General features: G+C 42.3%; 1 protein-coding gene across 2 annotated transcripts in view; it reads left to right on the forward strand.

Annotated features, from left to right (window-relative positions):
• Positions 1 to 25,674, forward strand: part of LOC138303973 (serine/threonine-protein phosphatase 4 regulatory subunit 1-like) — a 284,441-nt gene that overhangs the window by 36,786 nt on the left and 221,981 nt on the right. The window contains exon 3 of one of the 2 annotated variants that reach the window (XM_069243581.1): positions 17,147 to 17,523. The exons of the other annotated variant lie outside the window; for it this stretch is intronic. Coding sequence (XP_069099682.1) covers positions 17,382 to 17,523 — 142 coding nt within the window. The 5' untranslated portion in view covers positions 17,147 to 17,381. The remainder of the gene's footprint in view (positions 1 to 17,146; positions 17,524 to 25,674) is intronic. 2 annotated transcript variants of the gene reach the window in all.

Genomic DNA, 25,674 nt, shown 5'->3' on the forward strand with positions numbered 1-25,674 from the left:
CTCATTCCGATTGCCTTTGGTGTTTGAGCTCCGACCACGACGTCTCGACTTGTGATTCATGCCAGCACATGAATCCAAAGGCCCTCAAGGAACGTGAGGCGAAGCTGTTTATGGCGAAATCGAAGGAGAAGCATCACAAGAAGTGTTCTTCTCCAAGACATCGGCGTCATCGAGACTCCCGGCGCCGTAGAGAATCTCGGCGTCATTCGAAGGAGACTCGTTCCAGGTCTTCGGATCGGCGCCGAAGGACATGGGAGATCAGTCCCACGGTTACGCCGCATCCTTCGACGCCGTTGCCCTCTCCGGCGTCTCCAACTTCACCTGGACAGGCGTCGGTGATTGAGGTATTGGAGCCTCAGGTGTTTTCTCCGGCGTTGCAGACGTCGAGGCCGGCGTCGGGGTCGCCTCAGAGTCAGGCATCCCAGTATCCGGCTTTTCCCACCCCTGGAGCCGATAGTTCCGCATTCTTGAATGCGATGTATGCCATCTTCCAACAGATGGCTCCAGGGGGTGCTCCGGCTGGGCCTTTGGCCTTTTCATTGGGTGATCCTGCGCCTCTTCGGCCGGCACCCTTTATGCCCTTTCTCCCTTTTGGGAACGTGGGCTCGGCGCCAGTGTCGGCGCCGGTGGCCGCTCCGGTGGCTTCAGAGGGATTGGCCCCGGGATTTCGGCCTGTGACTCCAGTGGGTCCATCTGCTTCGACTGCTCTTTCGTCGGCACCGAAGTTACCTGTGGCGCCGGACTCGGCGTCGGTGGCTTCTGAAGATCGGCGCCGATCTTCGACTTCGGCGGAGGCATTGTCGACTCCGCGTATTGAACAACGGCTTCATTCGAGGAGACGTGCTCTCCGTGTATTCAGGGATGTGGAATTCCTATCGCCCGACGCCCGGGACATCTTGTTTGGGGTCAAGGGCAACAAGTTTTTATGTTTACTTTGTCCTTGGGACAAGTAGGCCCAACCCCCTGCAGCACAAACTCTTTGGCTGCCTGTTTACAGAGAGTTGAACTCTCTGCAGTTGAGGTAATGTGTTTCCAAAAGATAACCCTGTTCGAACTTGTATTTATGGTTCATTATTTGAAAGCCTTCATTATTAGGGTGCGTACTGTAAATAAATGTTTTAAGGTCACACTTCACTACTGACGTTGGTTCCAGTACAAAAAAAAAACGTGTACACACGTTTGAAAAGTTTAGGCTAAGAGGCTAAGTATAATGCTCCCAGAATGCTCTCTGATTATATGCAAATGAAGTGTCATTTAGTAAAATGTGTTGATGCATGCTAGTATTTCCCAAAAATATTTCTAATGGAAAATCAGTGTAACCATTTTCAACATGATTATGGGAAGCATGAAAATAAACAAACACTGACAAAGCCAACTGATCTGACATATTTTTATAAGTCTTTTAGTTTCATCAATGCGTGTCTTGTTTTGACATGGCTTTTGTAACACTTTATTGTTGTGGGAGCTACCAGGCCCTCAACATTGTAACAAACATTGGCAAAACCCCCCAAAAAGTTTTTGAACTCTTAAAGCACACGTTGCCACCAGCGGCATAACAAAGGCCCCGCAGCCGCCCTCCAGGGGGCCCCGTCAGCACAGCACCTGCCCTGAGTGAGTCTGGAGAGGGGGCTCCTCCATGTTCTTTGCAAAGGGGCACCCTCCAGTTTCGTTACGTCACTGATTGCCACTGTAGTTCCTGACACTGAACAAAACTACTTTGTGTGGCAATATGCTCCTTGTGGAAGAGCAGAATGCGATCACTCACAGTAAAGCCAGCCGAAAGAGAGAGAAATAGAAGTTTAATAAAAACAAAATGTCTTTGTTAACACCAGACCTAATTAGGGACCAAGACCCACATGTAGGTAGCTTTTTGCATGTCGCAAACAGCGACTTTCGCTGTTTGCGACATGCAAAAAGCACATTGCGATGCAAAACCCAGTTTTGCGATTCAGTAACCTGGTTACCGAATCACAAAACAGGTTTGCGACTCGCAATTAGTAAGGGGTGTTCCCTTCCTAATTGCAACTCGCAGTGCAATGTAGGATTGTTTTGTGACCGCGGGCGCAAACCAATCGCAGTTTGCACCCATTTCAAATGGGTGCTAACACTTTCGCAAAAGGGAAGGGATCCCCATGGGACCCCTTCCCCATTGTGAATGTCACTGTAAAAAAATTTTCAGAGCAGGCAGTGGTCCTGCTCTGAAAAAATGAAACGAAAACGTTTCATTTTTCGTTTTTGTTATGCATCTCGTTTTCCTTTAAGGAAAACGGGCTGCATTACAAAAAAACCCCAAAAAAACAGCTTTATTGAAAAGCAGTCACAGACATGGTGGTCTGCGGTCTCCAGCAGGCCACCATTCGTGAGGGGGTCGCAAATTGCAACCCACCTCATGATTATTCATGATGTGGGCATTTGCGAAGCCCTTGCGAATCACAGATGGTGTCAAGGACACCATCCTACATTCGGATTTGCGACTCGCAATTTGCAGGTCACAAATCTGAACCTACCTACTTGTGGCCCCAAATTCTTAAAGAAAGTCACAAAAGTGCACCCATGGTATATGTTGTACCCCTATAAAATATTTGTGAACTGTATTTTAGCGTGGGTAAATACGATGTGTAGATTTGCTCATGTGAAAATTTATTGAGCATCTGCAAGTTCATTTTCCCTCCAGCTACTTTCTTCCCAACCCTGGAAGAAGTTCTAATTCTGCCATTGTCAGGAGTAAATGTCCAACCTTTCTTATGGGAAAATATTAGAGAGAAGCTGGTAAAAATCTTTAAAACATGCAGGTTAGTAGGTTTGCAGACTCAAAGGCATTCCAGCCCTGGAACTATTGCTTACTGCTTCCTCCAGCCCCAGTATGCAGATCTGCAGAAAGGTGGCAAAATAAGGAAATTGCTACAGTAGGGATTGAAACTCCAAGTATTCAAGCCCTACTATGGTAGTAGCCCTGGCATAATCAGAGAGGCTATTAAGTGCTGCCATAATTTGTCGCCACACTACATGGCACCAAAGGGACAAGTAGATCTTTTTACAGGACAAGTAGATTTGAGAAGCAACCTGTCCCCTGGACAAGTAGATATTTTAATAAATTCCACACCCCTGTGTATTAGAGGAGCAGGAGTACCAACGAGCCCTGGAGGAAGGAGAGCTAGAGGACTCGGGTGATGGGCTGCGTGGTCTGGAGTCGGCCAGTGGGCTGGACACTTCCCCTGAGTGGGATCTTTCGTCCCCGGGAGAATACACTGAGGAGGCTGCTTCCTTTCATGCAGTGGTACGGAAGGCAGCTAGTTTTTTGGACCTGCCTTTGCCGGTGGTGGAGGTAAACAAAACCTTCTAACAGAGGTGCTACATCCGGCCTCAGCTGCGGCGGAGCCTCTTTTGCCATTTAATGACGCTCTGCTGGATCCGGTGTTAGAGGTGTGGAAGAGGCCGGCATCTTCCCCAGCAGTTCACAGAGCTGTGGCCAGGAGGTATCGGGCGGCTCCGACTGACCCTGGTTTTCTGTCTAGGCACCCTACGCCGGAGAGCTTGGTGGTGCAGGCCTCCTGTTCATCCAAGTCAGCGCCTGGTTCTTTCCCGACGGTGCCTGGGGACAGAGATTCAAAGAAACTAGAGGCGCAGTCCAAGAAGATTTTTTCGTCCTGTAGTCTGGCGTTGAAGGCCACCAACGCAACCTGTATCCTGGGGAGGTATATTCATGCTCTGATGGATGACATTTCCTCATCATTTACAGAGCTTCCCCAGGGTCTTTTGGATGTTGTTTCAAATGCACAGGCTGCTGCGACCCAGATTATCCAGACGGGACTGGATACGACCAACTCGGTAGCCAGAGCAATGGGCACAACTGTGGTGGCAAGGAGACAGGCCTGGCTCCGTAACTCGGGCTTTTCTGCGGATGTACAGTCCACATTGTTGGATCTCCCGTTTGATGGGGACAAACTGTTTGGAGCCAAGGCTGATTCGGCCTTGGAACGTTTTAAGGAGAGCAGGGCCACGGCTAAGTCGTTAGGGCTCCAAGCTCCTTCTTCCACGGCCTCTTCCAGATTTTTCAGGAGGTTTCGTGTATTTGGGCGTGGCTCTTCCTCCTCTTCCTTTCGGGGAAGATATCAGCAACCTGCCTCTTCCCATCCCTATAGATCTTTTAGGGGGAGAGGTAGGGTCCGCACCAGAGGAGCCTCTCAGCAGCACTCTGCCTCTTCCTCATCCTTTGGCGGGGTGCAGCAGGGGAAGCAGCCTTAGGCTTCCACCATTTCCCACTCACTCCTCTCCTGTAGGGGGAAGATTACAGCATTTTCTCACCAAATGGAAGACTGTTACAACGGACACTTGGGTTCTCAGTATTGTGGGAAAAGGCTACACCCTTCCCTTTCGGGAGTTCCCGCCCCTCATCCCGCCCCGCCCTTCTTATTGTTCAGAAGAACACCTCCTGTTGCTAGAACAGGAGGTACAAGCCCTCCTTTCAAAGGGCGCGGTGGAGTTGGTCCCAGAGCAGAAAAGGGGTCGAGGATGTTACTCAAGGTATTTCCTGATTCCCAAGAAGGATGGTCGTTTGAGACCAATCCTGGACCTGAGGATCTTGAATTGGTTCCTCAAGCAGGAAATGTTCAAGATGCTGACCCTAGCACAGGTGCTTTTGGCGTTGAACAAGGAAGACTGGATGGTGTCTGTCGACTTGCAGGATGCTTACTTTCATATCCCGATACTCAAGTCACACAGGAAGTATCTCCGGTTTGTGGTGGGATCGCAGCACTATCAGTTTGCGGTCCTTCCGTTTGGTCTTACTTCAGCACCTCGAGTCTTCACGAAGGTGATGTCGGTGGTTGCGGCAGAACTCAGAAGGAAGGGGATAGCAGTATTCCCTTACTTGGACGACTGGTTGATCAAAGCCAAGTCCCCGGAGCTTGTGTCGCATCATCTGCAGTCAACAACCCAGTTGTTGTTCGACCTGGGTTTTTCGGTGAACGAGCCCAAATCTCACCTAGAGCCCTCTCAGCGCCTCCTGTTCATAGGGGCAGTACTGGATACAACATTGGGTCGGGCCTTTCCTCCGCCTCAGCGGATTCAAGATATTCAGGATTTGGTTCCAATGTTTCGAAATGGAGCGGTAGTTCCAGTCCTCAAGGTCCTTCGTCTGCTCGGTCTGTTTGCCTCCAGCATTCTGTTGGTCACGCATGCTCGCTGGCACATGAGGGCTCTTCAGTGGTGTCTCCGAAGGCAGTGGTCTCAACACAAAGGGGATCTAGAGGGTACTGTCAAGATCTCCAGAGATGCTGCTGTGGATTTGAAATGGTGGATTGCAAGCAACAATCTTTCACAAGGAAAGCCGTTCCAGCAGTCGCCACCAGTGGCCACAGTCATAACGGATGCTTCCACTCTAGGGTGGGGAGCTCATCTGGGGGATCTGGAGATCAAAGGTCTTTGGTCTCCAGAGGAACAGATGTTTCACATCAATCTGTTAGAGTTACGGGCTGTACGTCTGGCTCTCAAGGCATTCCTCCCTTCCCTTGGTGGTCAGTCGGTACAGGTCCTAACGGACAATATTACCACGATGTGGTACATAAACAAGCAGGGAGGAGTGGGGTCGTACCTTCTCTGCAGAGAAGCTCTTCGACTATGGTCCTGGGCAAAGGACCATCAGATTTGCTTGATAGCAAACCATCTGGCCGGAGTCTTGAACGTGCGTGCGGACAGTCTCAGTCGCCAATTCTCGGCAGACCACGAGTGGCATCTCCATCCAGATCAAGTCCGTTTAATCTTCCAGAGGTGGGGGTTTCCTCGGATAAATCTGTTTGCCACTCGAGAGAACGCGCATTGTCCGTTATTCTGCAGCCTCCAGTATCCGATGCAGGGAGCGTTGGGGGACGCGTTTCAAATAACCTGGTGCGGCCAGTTGCTTTACGCGTTTCCTCCCATACCCTTGATTCCTCGAGTATTGAGGAAGATTCGCCAGGACCGGGCTCTAGTCATCCTAATAGCTCCGGATTTGCCAAGGAGGGTATGGTACTCCGACCTGCTCCAACTCTCAATGTGCCCACCGCTCCGTCTCCCTTTCAGGGCAGACCTCCTCTCGCAGTCGCAGGGGCAGGTTCTACACCCCAACCTCCAGAGTCTGCACCTACATGCCTGGAGATTGAACGGGGCAACCTGAGTTCCTTCTCTCTCCCGCCTGAGGTAGTGGATGTTATATTAGCGGCCAGGCGACACTCCACTAAATCTATCTACGCTAATAGATGGTCTAAATTTGTTGCGTGGTGTGGAGAGAGGCAGATTGATCCTTTGCATGCTCATCTATCGGACGTTTTGTCTTTTGCTCTGTCTCTAGCGCAGAAAGGTTGTGCAGTGGCTACCATAAAGGGTTATTTATCGGCCTTGTCAGCCTTCATATGTTTTCCAGACCAACCATCTTTATTTAAATCCCCTATTGTTATCAGATTCTTGAAAGGTCTTCTAAATAAATATCCTCCAAAGCCATTCGTTATGCCGCAATGGGATTTGTCCTTGGTCCTGACTTTCCTTATGGGGTCCCCTTTTGAACCTATGCATTCTTGCCCCTTAAGGTATTTGGTTTTAAAAACAGTCTTCCTGATAGCTATAACATCAGCAAGGAGAGTGAGTGAGTTGCAGGCCTTATCAGTAAAGCCCCCTTATACAACTTTTTATGGGGATAAGGTGGTGTTGAGGACCAAGGCTGCTTTCCTCCCGAAGGTTGTTTCACCTTTCCATTTGGCTCAGGCAATTACTTTGTCCACGTTCTATCCTCCGCCTCATCCTTCCAAAGAGGAAGAAAGACTGCACCGTCTGGACCCAAAGAGGGCGTTGAGCTTCTTTATTGATAGAACAAAGGATTTCAGGCTGGAGGATCAGCTGTTTATTGGATACGTGGGCAAGAGGAGAGGAAAGGCAGTCCACAAGAGAACACTATCCAGGTGGGTTGTTCTTTGCATTAAAATCTGTTACTCTTTGGCAAAGAAGGATCCTCCTGAGGGCATTAGAGCTCATTCCACCAGAGCTAAGTCGGCCACTTCGGCCTTGGCCAGAGGTGTTCCTGTGGTCGACATCTGCAAGGCCGCAACTTGGTCGTCCCTTCACACTTTTGCGAAACATTACTGCTTGGACTCTGAGGTCAGAAGGGACGGCCATTTTGCACGGTCAGTGCTGCAGGATTTCTTGGTTTGACCATTTAGGCACCCACCGCCGGGCGTGGTACTGCTTTGGGACTCTATTCATTAGGTGAGGAATCCACAGGTAGTTGTATCCATCAGAAGAACGAGTTACTTACCTTCGGTAACGACTTTTCTGGTGGATACATTAGCTACCTGTGGATTCCTCACGGTCCCACCCGCCTCCCCGTTGCCTTTCTGGTCTTACCAAGTAATCCTTGAGTACGCTCCTCTTGGTCTTTGAGGGTGCAATAGATGTTGTATATATTATATATATATATATGTATATATGTATATATCTTTGTGTATATACTTGATGTGTATATATATATTTTAAAAAGAGAGAGTTATATATATATATATATATATATATATATATATATATATATATATATATATATATATATATATATATATAAAAGATTTACAGTTATTCATGCAATGTTGTGTATTTTTACAATGTAATGGGATGTTGCCTTGCTCTTTCATTGCATTGCCTGGTTGTTCTCATGCACGTAAAAAATGATTGGTACTGACGTCCGCACGTCGTCGAGGACCTCTTATTGCCTGTATGACGTCAGACGGCGTCGCGTGGGCTAGAGTGACGTCCTCGTCGACGTGCAGAGACTAGTAAGAAGATTTCCGTCGAATGCTGGCGCCATGGGAGTATTCATTAGGTGAGGAATCCACAGGTAGCTAATGTATCCACCAGAAAAGTCGTTACCGAAGGTAAGTAACTCGTTCTTCTGCATTATTTATATCATATCCTTCAGTAGCAGTTGGGCAACATTTGCCCTTTTGCTACTGGCATTAACTTAAAGTGAAGAACCTCACCAGAGAGTCCCCCACATTATGTCTACTGAGTCTGTGGAAGATGACCCTGCTATGCTGCCCATTAGGAATCACCTAGGAGAATGGGCTGCATTTGCAGGCAATCTTAAAAAACACTAAAGAAACATAATCATTGCCTTCAATCCTGCCATAAAATTAATTTGTGTTAATTTCCTGAAATGGCTTTTTGGGGGTATTTAGATAAGTGCCGAACAGAGGAGGTCCACTAAAGTCACCCTGTGAGTAAGGGCTTTCAAAATCTTATTCCAGTGAGCCTGTATTTCACTGTCCTTAAATCTCCAAGTCAACATTTTGTGGAGACTCTGAGCCATCAGCTGGAATATTTGAACATTGTTATATTAAGGAGACATAGCCATTATGAAGCACTGCTTGCAAGAATCTCAAGCCAGTCCAGCTGAAGTGGAGACTTGCAACTATGCTGTTCAGGGGCAACTCATCTTGGCAGTTTATGCCTTCCAATTTTGAACTAGGTACATCTCTTAGCTGAAAATCATCTGTGTAGGTTTACAAACAAGTGTGTGTTTTGGGTGCTTTTGGAGATTATTATGTGTTCAAGGTTCGAAGAATGGAGCTAGGCCTTCTGAAGTGATGCAGATTTTCTCCTCAATGGACCCCAGCCCTTCTCCAGCATGAGTAAGCTGCTGTGGTGGAATGGAGGTGGGCATTGAGCTATCTATGGTCTGCTGGGGCTAGGCGGGTGACCTAAAGAGTGGTTTTTAAAGCACCATCTTAAAAACTGGCATTGGTATTCTTACTATTCAGTCAGGTTGTTTTATGTCTTTGAATTCAAACCAGAATGAATCATTGGTGGGTTTTCTTGAGTTTGGGAATGTGGGTTATTGGGGAGGAGCTTAAAAGAATGCTTTAAATAGAAATTGTGTACTATGAGGCATTAAGGATGTGGACAAATAGATTTTTGGGGAATATCTTTTTTTCCAGTAAACATATAGAGTTACCTGTTTCTGGATCACTGTCCTGGATTAAGGACAAGTAATCCTAAAAATACAAACATCACTAATAAGAGTACAAGAAGAATTTTTGAATATTTCTTTTCTTCCTTCATTATTTTCACCAATGCCGCCATCCAAACTCTGTGGCTAAATGTGATGATTGTAATTCTGATCCCACATTCCACATGGATGAAGTCTTGAGAGTCTTTGCCCACCTTTGCATACAATCTTTGCTTTCACAATACCAAATAGCAGGTCAGCCATCACAAGTTTCATAACTTCATCAGGCCTTTTAGTAGAAACTCTAACTTATAGCCTCTGGCCTCACACATGGTTTTGTCGTTCCATTTGTTATTGTGCTATTCAGAAAGTGCCACTATTGTGGGTTTGGCAGGTGTAGAAGAAAACAATTATTTGTATTCTACTATACAGTTTGTCTAAAAATGTTTCTGAATTTGGAGTGTTCATAAATGTTTACGTCTGAAAAGTTAACAAAAAAAGATCTTTTTAAAGCAAACTTCATTGGATCAGGAAGCTGAATTACTATGCTCTCCAAGTATATGTTAAATGTTTTAAGGAATTGAAACCCTTATATTGTATTGTAGTAGATTGTTGCCTACTGCATTCTTAGTGTAATCCGTTCTTGCTTGAAATTAAATCCAAGCATTCCTCTAAAATCTTTACTGAAAAATACAGACAACTTTCATTACTTTTAGAAGCTATTCCTTTTCAGCAAAACTAATTTCATCCATCAAAATAAGCTTTATTGTTTACTTCACATTCCCACTTTCCAAATCTTTTTCTCATAAAGTTTAACATATGTAGGCCCTGTTCATTTAGGTACTCTTTAGTTTGCTTTCTCATCAAGCTGCCTTTTGAATGCTGTTGTATTATTTTATAGGGTGATTCTCTGTAGCCTCTCCTTTTTCTTTTTCTCATTTTTTACCTATGCATACCTGTCTTGCCTCTTTTTTTACCCACTCACTCTTCCCTGTACTCACTTGTTCACACTTTGTATCTATACATACTCCCAATTAGAGCAACTGTCAGCTGTCCTTCCCTACACCATCCTCGTTTTGGCACTGCCATTCTTTCCAGGTTCTGTATGTATCTTCTTTAGGCAGAGTGGGTTGTGCATTGGCAAACACGGTCTCTGCTTTCAGCCAATGAGTGCTAACCCTCCCTTACAGCTTGTTTCTTGTAAATAGTCAACTTATTTTTTTAAAAACTGGAAGTGATTATGTGCAGCAGAACTCTGCTTCATCTCCTCTTAACCAATAACAGAGAAAACCCACCTCCTAAATCAGTTGAACAAACTTGAAAAAAGACCTCCAAAAAGTTTCCTGGTGCTATAATTCGATGAGCACTAATTTTTTCATGATTTTTATCTGTTAATGTGGTATGCGTGTGGTTTAATGTAGATTTTCCTAGTCTCTTGACGGAAAGTCTTAATTTTATTAAAGACACAGAGGCGAGTATTATGCGTTTCTTTTCTTACTTTTAATGAATAGCAGCAGTCAAGAACAAACTACAGTTCCCATAAGGCAAAGTAAAAAGAGCAAATGGGAACAAAAAATGTGTACACAATATATAAACCAATAAGCATGCACATACGGTATTATGACATCACTTGACTGCGAACAGCCCTCTTTTCTTGCGAGAGGTCAGTCAGAATTAAATAAAGGAAATATAGCAAAAATAATAAGTATAGCCAAGATAAAAGATAACAATTCAGAACAAAAGTTCAATAGTCCAGAAACGGAGAATGATTGGAGCCAGGGGGATCTGTGAAGCGATGAACACTGGTAGGAGAAAACGAAGATTGGAGACTGGACCACCAAGGCGAAGATGATGGCTTATGACGATGGTTGAATGGCCGGCGTTGAGGCTAGAGCGAGGGTGGGAAAAAGATAAACAAGCGTTAAATCAAAGTGGAGGGATAATATTCGCCTCCGTGTCTTTAATAAAATTAACACCTTCCGTCAAGAGACTAGGAAAATCTACATTTTATGGCAAGACCGGAGGCTCCTATTATGCGAGTTCAAAGCATATTAATTACATTCAATGAAACGTTATCAACAGGTTTACAATAAAAAAACTCTAAACACATTATCATTTGACCAGTCTGCAGATTTAAGAATATCCTCCAAACGAGAACCTGCCCAGAAGGCTTTGGAAGCCATGGCTCCTCTAGATGAATGAGCCCCAAACATGGAAGTATCGATGCCTGCCAGAGACATAACACATTTGACCCAACGAGCTAAAGTAGCGGCTGATACCGGATTTAAAGTTTTTTTTGAAAGAAATTAGAAGTTGGGAAGTAGAGGAGGTTCTTAAATCTGCAGTTTTCTGTTTGTAAACTTTTAAACATTGTGCAACACATAAATTGGGGTGATCTGGAAAGTAAGGATAAAAAAACAGAAGATAAGTTGGTTTTGGTTCGATGAAAAATTGTAAACAAAACACCACTATGAGTAAATTGACGATTAGCAATATCTAAGGCTTTGACATTGGAAATTTGTTTGATAGAAACGAGACATAAAAGCATTGTTAACTTAGCCGATAACATTTTTTAAGTAAGCATGTTATTATCAGGCCATGACAAAAGAAACTTTAAAACAATATTAATGTCCTATAGTTGTCTGTTTTTGGGCATCAGTGGATTAGAAAGTTTTTACTCCCTTTAAAAGATGTTCTCCGACTGGTTTTCCATTCACGTAGGTATGATTGGAAGAAATCGCGGGCCTATATAAATTGATGGTAAGAAAAACTTTACCTTTACTAGGTTCGGCAGCTAAAAAATGTGCAATAAAAATCCATCTGCTGAAGAGGAATCAATGTGTTTTCCCAGACACCAGCTATGCCATAAAGACCATGCTGATTTCTATGCTTTCTTGGTGCCAGTAGCCCAGGATTGCGATAAGTATTGGGAAGCTTCTGCTGAAATGAAAGGTCGAGATTGGGAGTACCCAAGATTTTCCACACTGAAAGGGTGAGAAGATTGTCTAAAATGAGAGGATGAGGACGATGCATTGGATCCAACAAAAGATTCGGAAAGGAAGGAAGAAGGAAAGGAAAATCTATTGACAGTTCCAAAAGAGTTGGGAACCAAATTTGGGATTGGCAAAATGGAGCTATAAGAATCAAAGAGGCTTGTTGTCGTTTGAGCTGAGCGAGCACTCTGCTGATCAAGAGAAAAGTCGGGAAGGCATAGTTCAGGGAACCTGACCAATCCTGAAAGAAGGCATTGGACGCTAATGCTAACAGATCCGGACGCCAGCTGAAGGATAAAGGATGTTGAGACGGTTGCAAACAGATCGATAAGAAGAGGGCCCCATTTGTTCTGAATTGCTTGAAAAATTGAGGGATGGAGTTTACAATCGCTGGAGTCTTGAAGATGCCGTGAGTGCCAGTCCGCTACCGAATTGAGAGTTCCTGGAAGGTACTCTGCATGAACCGAAAGATGGTTTGAAAGCCAAAATTCCCAAAAGCTCTTGGCTAGTTCCGCCAAAGGTTTGGATTTTGTGCCTCCAAGGTGATTTATATATCTTACTGCTGAAATATTGTCCATTCTGAGGAGAATAGCACAACAAACTTTGTTTTTTGCAAGACTTCTGATTGCAAAGGAGCCGGCGAGCATCTCTAAACAGTTGATATGCAATTTGGACTCCTCTAAAGACCATGAACCTCCAGTCGATATTGGTCCACATCGGGCTCCCCAACCTGCACGGCTTGCATCTAATTCTAATACTAGATCTGGGGCTGATGCATAGATAGTTCTTCCGTTCCATGCGTCTAAATGGTCTATCCACCATTGGAGTTCTATGCGGGAATCGTGATCTAGAGGGATAGTGTCTGAATAAGATAGACCTTTTCTTAGGTGACAAATTTTTAGTCTTTGGAGAGCCCGGTAATGAAGGGGGCCTGGAAATATCTCTTGGATAGAGGAGGAAAGAAGACCTACTATTCAAGCCAGTGAACTTAGAGAGATTAGAGAGCTGCGTAAAATCTGCAGAATCTCTGATTTGATGGATTTGATTTTTGCGGAAGGAATGGAGAAGAATGGCTGAGACAGAGTTTATTTGAAAGCCTAAGAATGCTATAACTTGGGTCGGAGTGAGAAAATACTTTTCTCTGTTGATGATAAACCCTAGATCTGATAGAAGGGAACATGTAAGAGCTAAGTGGGACAAAAGAGACAGAGGAGACTGGTTCATTATGAGAATGTTGTCCAGATAAATGATGAGTCTCACACCTTGAGCTCTGAGAAAAGCTACTACAGGTTTCATGAGCTTGGTGAAGCACCAAGGGGCAGATGACAGACCGAAGGGTAGAGAGGTAAAGTGAAAGAGTTGGTCTAGCCACTGAAATTGAAGAAACTTTCTGGAATCTGGGTGAATTGGAGCGACTAAATACGCGTCTTGAAGGTCCAAACGAACCATCCAATCGCGCTGGAGGAACATATCTCTGAGGTGGAGGATGGTTTCCATTATGAAGTGTTGGTAGACTACAAAATTATTAAAGTGCTTGAGATTTATGACAGGACGCATCCTTTCGTTTTTCTTTTGAACTAAGAAAATGTAGCTGATAAAACCTGACAGATCCGGTTGGGTAAGAGAGATGGCCTTTTTCTGAATAAGGGACTGTACTTCTGAGGAAATAAGATCTGACATTTCTGTAGAGAAATGTGGAAGAGGAGGTAGCAGAGGTTGAACTGGGGTTCAATAACGTTTGATAATATAACCTTGAACAGTGTTAAGAACCCAAGGATCTGATGTAATTTCCGACCATTTTAGGAGAAAATAACGAAGGTGCCCTCCGATAGGGATATGACCAAAAGGAAGGCTTACCTGATTGATTGGATGGTCTGTAACCTCTGGAACTGAAGCCTCTGCCTCTCTCAGGGTAAAGTTGCGGCCTGCAATCTTGGTAGGACGTATTATTGAAGCCTCTGGAACCTTGGTTGTGATATGTGCGGCCGGCAAAGCGGTTCCTCCCTCTTCCAGCCCTGCCAAAAACACATTGATTAAACATCTTCTTTAAAGACTGTTGTGCGTTGTCCAGTGATGTAAAATTGTTCACATTTTTACCCAGATCCTTAATGAAGGATTCCCCAAATAATAAGCCTTCAGTTTTTATATTTGGTTGTACAGTGGCCAAGTTGACCAATTTGGAATCAAGTTTTAGTAAAAGTCCCTTTCTTCTTTTGTGTGTAAGCGCTAAATTGGCATTCCCAAGGAGGCAGAAAGAGCGCTGGACCCACAAGGTAAGTTTTTCTGGATCAATGAAGGTACCGTCCAGTCTGGCCGCCTCCGCAATATCAAAAATAAACGTGAGAGGACCAAGGATATCCAATAACTTAACTTGGCAACCTGACCAAGCCTTGTCTACTCCCTTACGGGGATCCTTACCAAGTTTGGTAAAAAATGTGAGCAGAGGTTGGTCGATCGTTGGAGTGATAGAAGACTTATGAGGGAGGGAAGGACGAGGGCATTCGGATTGGAGCTTAGCTCTAGTTTGCTTATCCAAAGGACAATTTATCTTGGCTGAAACATATTCAGCTACTTAGTCCGCAGGGACCCACCCGGTGGAATTGAGATGTAGGATGTGGGAAGGGTCAAACATTGGAAAGCCCTCGGGATCCAAAAGAGGAATTGCTTTGCCATTATCAAGAGAGGATAACTTGAATTTTTTTAATGGAGCAGGCGATAATGAGCTAGTGTCATCTTTGTCAGATATGTTAGTATCTGAATCCAAATCAGGCATATCGTCATCCGTATCTGGGATGGAAGAAATGATTATAGGGGAAACAATATTTTTTGACTTGTATTTGTGTTTTAAGGATGACTGGATATTTTCCACATTTTTATACTCCTTGGGGGGAACATTCTGAGGAGCCGCATCCTCTGCCATGTGTGAGGAAACCTCACTTACCTTTAGCGCCATTTTTTGAGATTTTTTATGTTTAGTAGGGGAAAGGCGCTGACTGCAATCCCCCGCAGCCTGGGCCGATAGAGTCTTAGAAATAATATTAGCAAAAGAAGACTCTAAATTTTTTGACAGTTTATGTATGGAAGTAGAAACAGCCTGCTGTACTGAAGATTTTATGAAGGAATTAAGTTCCTGCCTTATATCGTTGATGTCATCCGATGTATCTTGCCTGGGAGGAGAGTTATCCCTCTCCATTATGAAAGCGGTAAACCAGGGGTTAATGAAATGAAGGGAAAGAGAAAACTCCGCCTATGGGTGTGAACAATATGAGGTGAGTGAGACAGGAGTCTGCAGCCGGAGGCGTATGGAGGTAAGGCCAGTTGAGAAAACGGAGTGAAAAATCACTCTGGCGTTTGCTCGGAACTAGGTCAAAGCAAGATGCCTCTGAGCGAAGCGGGAAATGGATAATTGCAGGCAGGCGCTAAAAATAACTCCAGAATAAGGAGTGCTGAACGAGATAGCAGCGTTTCCTCAGACGCGGCAAAGCATGAGCGCACGGCGTCTGAGGAGACGTTGGAAAGAATTCGAACGAGCGCGAGGGACAGCGCTCGGGAATAGCATGCGGCAACTTGCCGGCTTATATGATATGGGGAAGGAAACACGCAATATCGTGAGGGCAACTAAACAATAACAAAGGACTGTATAAGCAATTTAAGAATAAAATACATAGTATAAAAAGTAGAGAATTTTTTTTAGGTACTTAACTTGACTGCGAGCAGCAAGAAAAGAGGGCTGTTCACAGTCAAGTGATGTCATAATACCTTATGGGCATGCTTATTGGTTCATACATTGTGTACACATTTTTGTTCCCATTGGCTCTTTTTACTTTGCCTTATGGGAACTGTAGTTTGTTCTTGACTGCTGCTATTCATTAAAAGTAAGAAAAGAAACGCATAATAGGAGCCTCCGGTCTTGCCATAAAATTGGATATGTATGAGATGGTTCAGTGAGATTTCTCCATGTTATTTTTAAAATAATATATTTCTTTGTTTATATAGTTATCAATTCCATATAATAAAAGCATGTTATTATGTATTATTTAGTATAGTTTGATCATATGTTAATCTATGATATGCTCAACGGTACTACTATCTTATTCAAGTTTTTTTCAACTGATTTAGTAGGTGGGTTTTTTCTGTTATTGTCTATTTTGTTCCTGTCCTGCTCCTTATTTTTCATTTGGGGTACCCTCATTGTGTCATCTCCTTTTAGCTACATAATCCATTGTTTCTTTTGTTCTAGATTGTGTCTCTAATATATGCTGTACAAGGCATGATCAAGATGTTTTTTTTTATGAGGTTATGAATTGGTGGGTTTGTTGTCATTGAGTATGAAAGACTTTGGCATTGACTTAAAAAGCTGACAAGTAGAAGAGTCAGAACTTGACAGTGTCATCAAGGACGCTTACCATATCCTATTTGATGGTTGAACCAGCAATCCATAATACATATTACATTTTGGGAAATCATCAGACCTGACAAACAGCAGGATAATTTGACTCCATTTTTTCCCCATGTCGAAAGGGTATTTACACAAAACAGTTTCTTACCCTTATTTGTGAGTGATGGTTACAGTATCAACAGTTGGGTGATCTTTCTGAATGCCTCCATCCGTCTCTGTATTTATTACAATTGTTCTTGGGAATGCTTCCTGTAATCTGGTCTTAAATTGTTACAAAGTGCCTACTTTGCTTTTTTCTAACATATTGTTCATTCATTAGGTTTGATGCAGTGAGGACTATGTTTCAAAGTGTTTCTTCTCAGACTTAAAAAAAAAATGGGTACACTGAAAACCGAATACCAATATGTAGATTAGGAGACAATTAGATGTAGAACCATTATATTCACAATGGTGTTTTGCCTTTATTTACATTCATGAGTGATTGGTTTGTCTTTTCCTGGTGTATTCCTTTAAGTGTTGTTTCTTAAATTGTTTAACCCAGTCTGTATGGCAGTCACAGGTCTTGTTTTTACATTACATCCTCACTTCGTCATGGGAAGTAAGGGGGAGTGAATGCAGTAATTGAAGCCATCCATATTGGTGACTGATCAAAACTGGTGTGCAGATGCTCTGCTAAAAGGTACTTAAAAAAAATATCTGTTTAGGGTCATCTGCATTTCTTTAGCCAAGGTTTTGCTTTTTTGGCGAACTAAACACTATATTAGTGTTTTTCTTTTCTTTTTCTAGGTAGTTCCGCTGCTTTAAGAGAGGGGAGTTCTGGTCGTGCAGAAGGTTTCCCATTGTGACACTTTTGCGACAGTTCATTCGTAAGCTTTAGTGAATAGATTGCAGCAGGGGGTTCCCTCTACTCTTTCTAAATCACTGGATATATATTGTGATCTATACTCATTACCTTGCAACACCTGAATTACAACATGAAAGCTAGGCATCTTGCCCTGCGCTGGTCAGCCTAAAATCTTCAATGGCTTCAAAGGACTTGCCTACATCAACTATATCCACTGCTGCCCTAATGACGTTCACAACTTTCTCAAGTACACCTGTCACCTTGGATATGATCTATACTAAAATTAACAAAATGGATGGGAGAATGTCTCGAATGGAAGGTAAGTTGGACAAACTAGGTTATCCAGAGTTCTGTTTCGACGTGCGCAACAAAGACTGCAAATATTGAGTGTGAGATTAAATAGGTTTACCAGATAGCCCATTTGAACTGGAACAGCCAATTTGAGTAATCTTTAATATATTTCTGATTGGCAACTGCTCCAGTTCGTAAAGAAACATGCAGAGCCTCAACAAATAAAATGCTTATTTTCTATCAATGGAGAAGTTCTCATTTCAGTAGACAATCCTATTAAGGCAACACAAAATAATGCAAATTGTTAAAAAGAGGTGCCATTTGCCCCACAATTTGCTTTTCTCAAAATGGTTTATGTGAGCACATATGTAGGACTAGGAGTTCAATTTTCCATTATTACTTTGGGTATGGGGTATGTTGTGTGAGTTAAATCACTGTTAACATGAATTAAACCAAACCAAAGAATTAAAACTGTTAACATGAATTAAACCATACCAATGTTGGTAGGTGGAAGAACACAGTTATTTTGAAAAACTGTTTTTTTGTCTTCATTCGGTGTACTGGCAAATATTTGAGATTCATCCTCAAAATAAACCAAATTTTGCTTATAAAACTTTCAAAGCCTGGATTTACATTGATTTTAATGAAGAACTGCAAAAAATATAGAAATTTATATTCTTCAATGCTAAGAGAAGGGTTCCATGTTAATACCTTTATAGTGGATGAAAAATGGCTTCCTGATTCCAAACAACCTTGGAAGCTAAGAGGCCTATTAGCCTAACATAAAGTTGATGATGGTTGCATGCATGAGGGAAAAAATGTTGTGCAGTGTTTACCCAATACTTTTTTGTGAACTGGGGCCGAAGAATAAAAATAGATTTGAAAGTAAAAGCACTTTTGTTGGGGAGGAATGCAACATGGATTTATTGACGATACAGCCGACAGTTTATGTGAAATACTTGAATTTGAAAATGTTTCATGTTATAAGGAAATGGATACTTGTATGATATGAAATGTTTGCTGATTTTACATTTGTAAAATATATTTTTGTGACCAGCTGCACTTGATCAAAATGACTTTTACCACTCATTTGCTGCCATTTCAGTCAAGGGCATGTAAGAAGCTTTTGCATCTGTTGGATTTACATGCATAGCTCTTTGGTAGTTGGGAAAACCTCTTATGATTTTGGACGTTCATAGATCTGAAACACTGTGATTGTCTTCCCTCGGAAACCCGGATCTGAAAAGGCCACAAAGTGCTTTTTAGTCATTTTTTTCAAAAGACCATTGATAAAATATCTCTTATTAAAAACCCTTTTCTGTAACCGGAATCCTGAATCGACATGTTCTGTGTGACCAAGACATCCTATGATGTGTGAAACATATTTGTTCCTTTACATTTTGAAACCGATGATTTGGAAATAATGATAAGTTAAAAATATTGTGTATATATTTAAAAGTAGTTAAAATGTGTTTATATTCTTTTACTGCCTGCAAGAAGAACCTGAACAAAGCTTCATATTGTGCTCTAAAATGTCCTAGTTGTCCAGAGGAATATGGATTTGAGCTAGGTTTATAGTTAAAGCAGGAAAACATAATAAATATGCATACAAGCAATCTATCAGCTGGATATGGGTGAACTGGGATAAATCGTTTATCTGCAGACTGTGAAGATAAAAAGACAAAGCCAGTAGAAATAAAAAATCTAATTGAATAACGGATAGAGGTGTATACAGAGTATATACAAGATACACAGGTTTTAATTTAACATTCATGCCAAATCCCACATTTGAGTGTAAGGCACTAATAGTGCACCATAGTGAAATCTGTGTATTTAAAATAAAATGCTAGTGCAACATTACAGCCTGACCTCCAACGAATTGGAGACCTAAAGTGAAACAAAGCAGAGCTGAATTAGATGACAAAGAAGCAGGAACGATCAGTAGCAAAAGATCATGAACGAAAGTAGAGAACTAGACCAGGCGGATAAAATATTAGAATTCAATTTGGTATTAGATGATTACCCTAGATAAGGCAAGGGAAAAGCCATCCCCAGTTAACAATAGCCGAATTTGCTTCTACCACAACGGAGGCATGAGAGAGGACTGACTGTCAACAGAGCATAAGCAGTCTCCTGTAGTTTAGACTGGCTACAGAATAAAGGATGCCAACAAGGAGTTGGAAAGCAGAATGGTTGCGTTGCAAGCAGTACAGACAGTAATAGACATAATGGGGGTTTCAGGAACAAGGTGAAAGCTGGAAACTGGATTTCGGAAGCTGCCTGGCAAGGCAGAGTTGCAGAGAAATAGGGCTGGTTGAGGAGTGCTGGTAATGGGAATATTTATTATCAACTTTTTACTATGTAGTTCAAAATATAAAAAAGATATAGTCAATATCATGGATGAGGTCATGCCGAGAACAGAAAATCAGACAGTCTCTAAACAGACTTCTGGATGCAAATATGACACAGACCCAGAGCTTGGAAGTACCACTAGACATGGGACAAAAACCTCAGATTTGGATGACTACAATGTTTCACCCACAGCGAATATTCCACCTAATATTGACAGGCACATGGCTTTAATGACCCCATTTCCAGAGAGCACCCAACAACTAAAATACCACTTTACATACCTATCTCTCTGTTTAGCGGATAAGAATGTAGCAGGTCCCAAAAGTCTGTAGGTCTTATAGTATCCGGTATTGTAGAACAGTAGGTCTCTAATTGTTCATTACAAAAGACCAGGTCCGATAACCGTATTTTGTGAGAGGGAGTTGACTCTTCCTTCACTCACATGCTGCTATTCTCTTTGCCAGTAGCAAGCCTATTGAGACAAAGTGATTGATGCTCCATGGCATGTTTATAGTTCACCCTAGAAAAGCTTGAGCAAGAGATGGGGCTAAATCCACATCAGCCATGGCAGAGCTATGCTCAGACAGTTTGCCCTACAATCTATTAACTAATGGCCACCTCCTTGCCAGGCGGGCAAAGTCAGGTGCATTTCATCTTGTACAAGGAGGGTTGACCATTAGTTTATATTAAAACGACTTACGTGGGGCTGTAGTAAACTTGATGTCTAAAATTAAAAAGTATGAGGTCCAATCTGCTGTTCATCTGCAGGGATCTAATTTGTCTTGAGGAATATATCCACTCCTTGTCTGAGGTGTAGCATCCCAAATCTGTTTCCTAGTGTGATTTAGCACTGGGCCGGGTGACAGGAGCTTTATGGGTGGACAGTGACGTACAGCTTAGTGACCAAGCGTTTATTAGATGAGAGGGCAATAAGATGTGGTAGTGCCTTCCTGGGAAGGGGTCCCGAAGAAAGGATGGATAGTATGTTTGACATATTGTGCATAGTTGGTAATGAACAGTAGTATCTAAAGTGATAGTCTGTAGTTTGGGTAACATGGATTTTATAGGAATCGGCCCACGGGAAAGACATTGCCAGTTATGTTTTGTCACCGTTTGGGCAGCCTCAAGTAGAAAACATATAAAGCAAATTACTTAACAGAAATGGAAAATACCTGATGATTATCTGAGCTGCTAAGAGCAGCCCAAATATACAGAATTCTGTGAGTATGCATTAAGTAATGGGGTTTCATCGACTACGCTTGGAGTATTTTTTGTTGTTGTTGTGCATATCAGCTGTAGTCAAGTAGGCGCCGTCCCCCAACAGCCAAAAGTAGAAGGCACAAGGTGCATGGTCCCACTGGTCCGCAGAAGAATCTGAAACCACATTAAGGTTGGATGTCAGTAATAATTGAGAGAATGGAATGGAGCTACTTGCGTAGCATTGAGGAAAACATGCTAAACAACACATGAGCAAATATTATGTTCCAAGGTAGTGTATGCAATTGCAGAAGACACCTAGGTTCTGCTATTTGGTGGAGGAATGGTACACTACAAAAGTGCCCTTCTGTGGATTAAAAGGCATATTCTTGCATTCTGTTTTCATTTCTAGTATGGCCTAATCGCTAAACTCCGTGTAATTATTCAGTTTATCTGGATCTAAACTCACTAGAGCTTAAATAATAAGTTAAAGAGAGGACTGGTTACATGTTATGGACTGGCTGTTTAGCCTTGTTTTTAATGTTAAGCCCCAGTACTGAGTCTCTGGAATTCATTCTGAAAAGACAGAAAAAATATCCAGTTGGACCACTTGTTCGACCTGCAACTCCCTCCATCCAGGCTCCCTTCAGGCGGCATCTGCTGTTATCAAACATTTGACTTCCCTAACTCGATCAAACTTAAATTCTTCACACACACAAAAAACAAATGGCAAAAACCAATTATTAAAACAATTTGAAAAATATTCTCCTGAGGCCATCACTGACCGATTACCAGATGAGAAAGTCTCAACACACATATCCTCTATTCAAACTCTTTGTGCCATAGGAGCGCAATATGTAATTTCAGCAGCCACCCAAGGACACTTTTCTCTACTATATAATACTACCCAAATCATCTTAGGATATTAGCAGTCACACATTCAAATAAAAAAGAAAACCTCATTTAGTCTTTCCTTAACATCTTTTCAGTCTTCCTTACTGTCACTAAACAAATCTTTTTGCATTCATAACAAACATTGTGACAGACTTGTAAAACGCTGGTGCATTTCTATTGAAGTGCCTGCCTACTCAAACTAAGGAGAATTATACCCCTTGTGGGGAAAAAGGAGCCTTGAATATTCTCGCTTCCATAATCTGAGACAGTTTCCTACTAACACTCTTTTGAGCACTCTATTGAACATGGTGTCATTACCCAATCACCAGAAGATGTTTCAAAGAACAACCTCAAATGAGCTGATCACTCATGCTTTTGATCATAATGTAGCAAATTGAGTGTAAATCTGATGGACCCTCCACATTATGGACATTGACAATGCATTCCTTGCGGGACCATTCCACACTGTTTGTTCTAGGCTTTAAAGGTATAAGTGAGCCACACTCTCCACCAAGATGGCTTGTAGCTGTATAATCTGTAATGGCAATGTTCCTTCCTAGGAATTAGATCACAATCTTTGAATAGTGGAACCTCCAGATCAGTTGCTTTGCTCTAGTGTTGCAAACCCCAGGTCTCTATACTATCTCCCAAACCACTTAACATAAAATTGAATCTCTGAGATCATAACTTACTGACATATTAGTGTACTTTGATATGCTGACGGCACCCGGCTATATTTGAAGGTTTAATTTCTGTAAACGAAATCACTAGTAGACACTAATGAAGACTGCTTCTCTAAATTCTACTTTTAAATGAACTTGTTAGAAACAGAAAGTGATGGTACAGCATTGGCTTTGGATGATAACAGATTTTTGGGTGCTGTGAGAGGCTGCTGCTTCTGTTTCCCATGGTCATAAAAAGGCGGTCAGTGAACTTCCCCTGTATACCGTTCCCATTTGTATGATTCTAGCGATTGAATTTGGTGCAATAGTAGACTAAAAAAAAGTCATGCACCAGGGTGCTCTTGCAACTCTTCTGACTGGCTGAAAGTGTGAACGCTGTAGCTGGAGAATTTGTCTGCCAATGGTGGTTGTACTGTAGGCACCTGACAGCGCACTTATCACCTGGCTCCAAACTTAGATGAGTGCTGAAAAAAGAAATAATTAAATAAACCAGGAGAAAGCAGAGGCATAACTGGAGCCATCAATGAGCCGGTCTTGCACTTTGGGCTGGTGGTGGTGAAGGGGACATTCAGGAGGTTTTTATATGTGGGTGGATATGATTTGCTGGTGTTATGACCAGATGAAGACTTCATCATTGGAGTGCTAATGGCTTAAAGAGACTTGACTGTGATATCAGTAATGTATTCACCCTCAAGTTCGTGGATTCTGAATAGTCTGGACTTGAGAAGTCATATAGGATCTGCCTGAAATGCCCTGGAGATCGTGCTGTAGGAGATGGATTGGCCTATGAAACTGCTTGTTGTTCTAGATGGACGCAACATTGACAAAGTATGTTTAAACATTGTGATGATGAGATGTTGCTTCTGTGTAGGAGTTCACCAATCCTGCCCCTCTCTTCTTCTACTAAGCCCCACATTTATTTGGTGTTGGACAATGAGTTAGCCTTACAGGAGAACTAAAGAGCTTTCAAAAACAGGTTTTGTTAAAGATACAAATATTTTACCTTTAATAAGCAAATTGCATGTTTGAGAACATTTGTATTAATAGTAAATCTTTTCATTTCCAAAAATATTTCAGAATGAAACGGAATCTCTCTTTCATCCGCACATTAAACCATTGTAGATTTTTCGCTTTCAGTTATCTACTGTGCACAGTATTGGCATTCAGGTATGTCCTGGAGTGCTAGTTGCCCAAATCTATTTAAATGCTATTTACCAAATACAGACAAAGTCAAACTGTTTATCCCTGACAGACACTTAAAACTGTAGTTCGATTTCTCATTATACCTCAGTCTACGTAGATTATATATTTCCACTCAGATGGTTTCCGCATGCTGCAGCCTGTTTACTTTCTGGAGCTGGGCCACCAATAGAGCCTCAGAGAGGCTTTTAAATTCTGAATCACTACAGCTTGGTGAACTCGTGTATCTCCACAATAAGTGTCATTGCTTGGGATCGCTTGCTTAACATCTAACAACAGAATGGGCCTCCACATCTTATCAACCAAAGGAAAACCAACCTTCTGTTGTCTCGCTCTCTCTCTCTCTCTCTCTAATCCGTGACTTTGATCTCCTTTTCATAAAATATCTTTAGATTTCCCCTATCCATCTATCCCTTAACAAAGCATTCAACACACACGTCATTACCTACCAACTGTACTAGGTATGCTCAGTTAACTATCCTATGTCTGTCAGCTTTTGTACAGACCACAGGGACTGGTAACTCTCGCCATCCTGTTGATTGTTATGCTTCTCTCCTTGTTTTTTGTCAAGTGCTCCATTGACCCTTGCATGTTTGTCCTGAGCCATTTGACTTTTCACATAGATTTAATCATTGACAATTCATACTGTTCTTCCCCAACACCTAGCATCTGTAAACCCTTCAGCTGGTATTTCCTGAATAATTGTTCATATTGCAATTAGCATCACACTTTTTTCCATTTCGATGTGCTGCAAAAAACAGACGTTACTGTTTCTCAGTTTGACGGTTCTCATCTTATTAACTTGGCAAAGATGAAAAATAAAGTTGGCCTTGCTTGGATTAAAATTCCTGACCTACATGTCACATAAAATGTTGGCAGCAAGCGCTTAACTGAGCATCAGTCTTCACCTCACTTGTGTGGTAGTTGGCTGAAGGCCTTTGCTAGGTGACCTGATAGAAACTGAGTAAGCGTGAACCGTTTTGCCAATACCTTTCTCTTGCATCTGTATACATATTCCTGTCAAAACATTGAGAGTAGTGGTTGAGGCGTTCATGATCAGAAAGTGGTGATTGGATCGAAATTTTAAAAGTTTGTATTTACTTGATTTGCACGAAGCATCCTTCTTTATCCAGACCTGACCAACATTGTGACTGGAAGACGGGACCGTTTGCCACTTAAAGTGTAGATGTAATTAAACCATAAGGGAATCCTTGACTTAGTCTTTAGTTATCCTGGAAGTCCGGCATCTTTGAGGTCTTAGTGACCGTTACTTCACCACCCAGCTAAGTACAGGTATTCAATTGCCTCGTTTGTCGTTCTTGAGAAATTGTCAGATTTTAGTTTTGTCTTCTTCTAGGTATAAGTACATTCTATATATTCTATATAATTTCACCAAGAGTCACTGCATAGCAACGGGAACCAGGATTATCAGCTTCTCGTCGCAAGAATGACGCCAGCACCGTCAGTCAGTTCGAAAGGTATCTCCTTTATTTCATAAGGTGAAGTACATCGTGCAGAAAGTGCTAATCCTAAAAATAATGGCAACACGTTTCGGCCTGAGCCTTCGACTGTATGTATATGAGTGTGTGTGTGTGTGTGTTCCATGGCATGTGTAGCTGCAGATACACATGCTATGCATATCTCTTCAGTTGCAAATGCATTCTGAGCTTAACGTTACCTAGTTGTTTACAAGTACTTAATGAGGCTGCGTTAAAGGAACCTTTCTTGTTTTATTTTAGTGAATTAAAAATGAAATTAAGCCCTTTTCTCCCAGACTAAGATCTGATGAGCCCAAGGAAAATGTGTTAGTCCATATAGGCTTACGTTTTCTAAATGCCTTTCAGAGATAACGG

The sequence above is a fragment of the Pleurodeles waltl genome, chromosome 7 (assembly GCF_031143425.1).
Source record: "Pleurodeles waltl isolate 20211129_DDA chromosome 7, aPleWal1.hap1.20221129, whole genome shotgun sequence".
Classification (NCBI taxonomy): Eukaryota; Metazoa; Chordata; class Amphibia; order Caudata; family Salamandridae; genus Pleurodeles; species Pleurodeles waltl.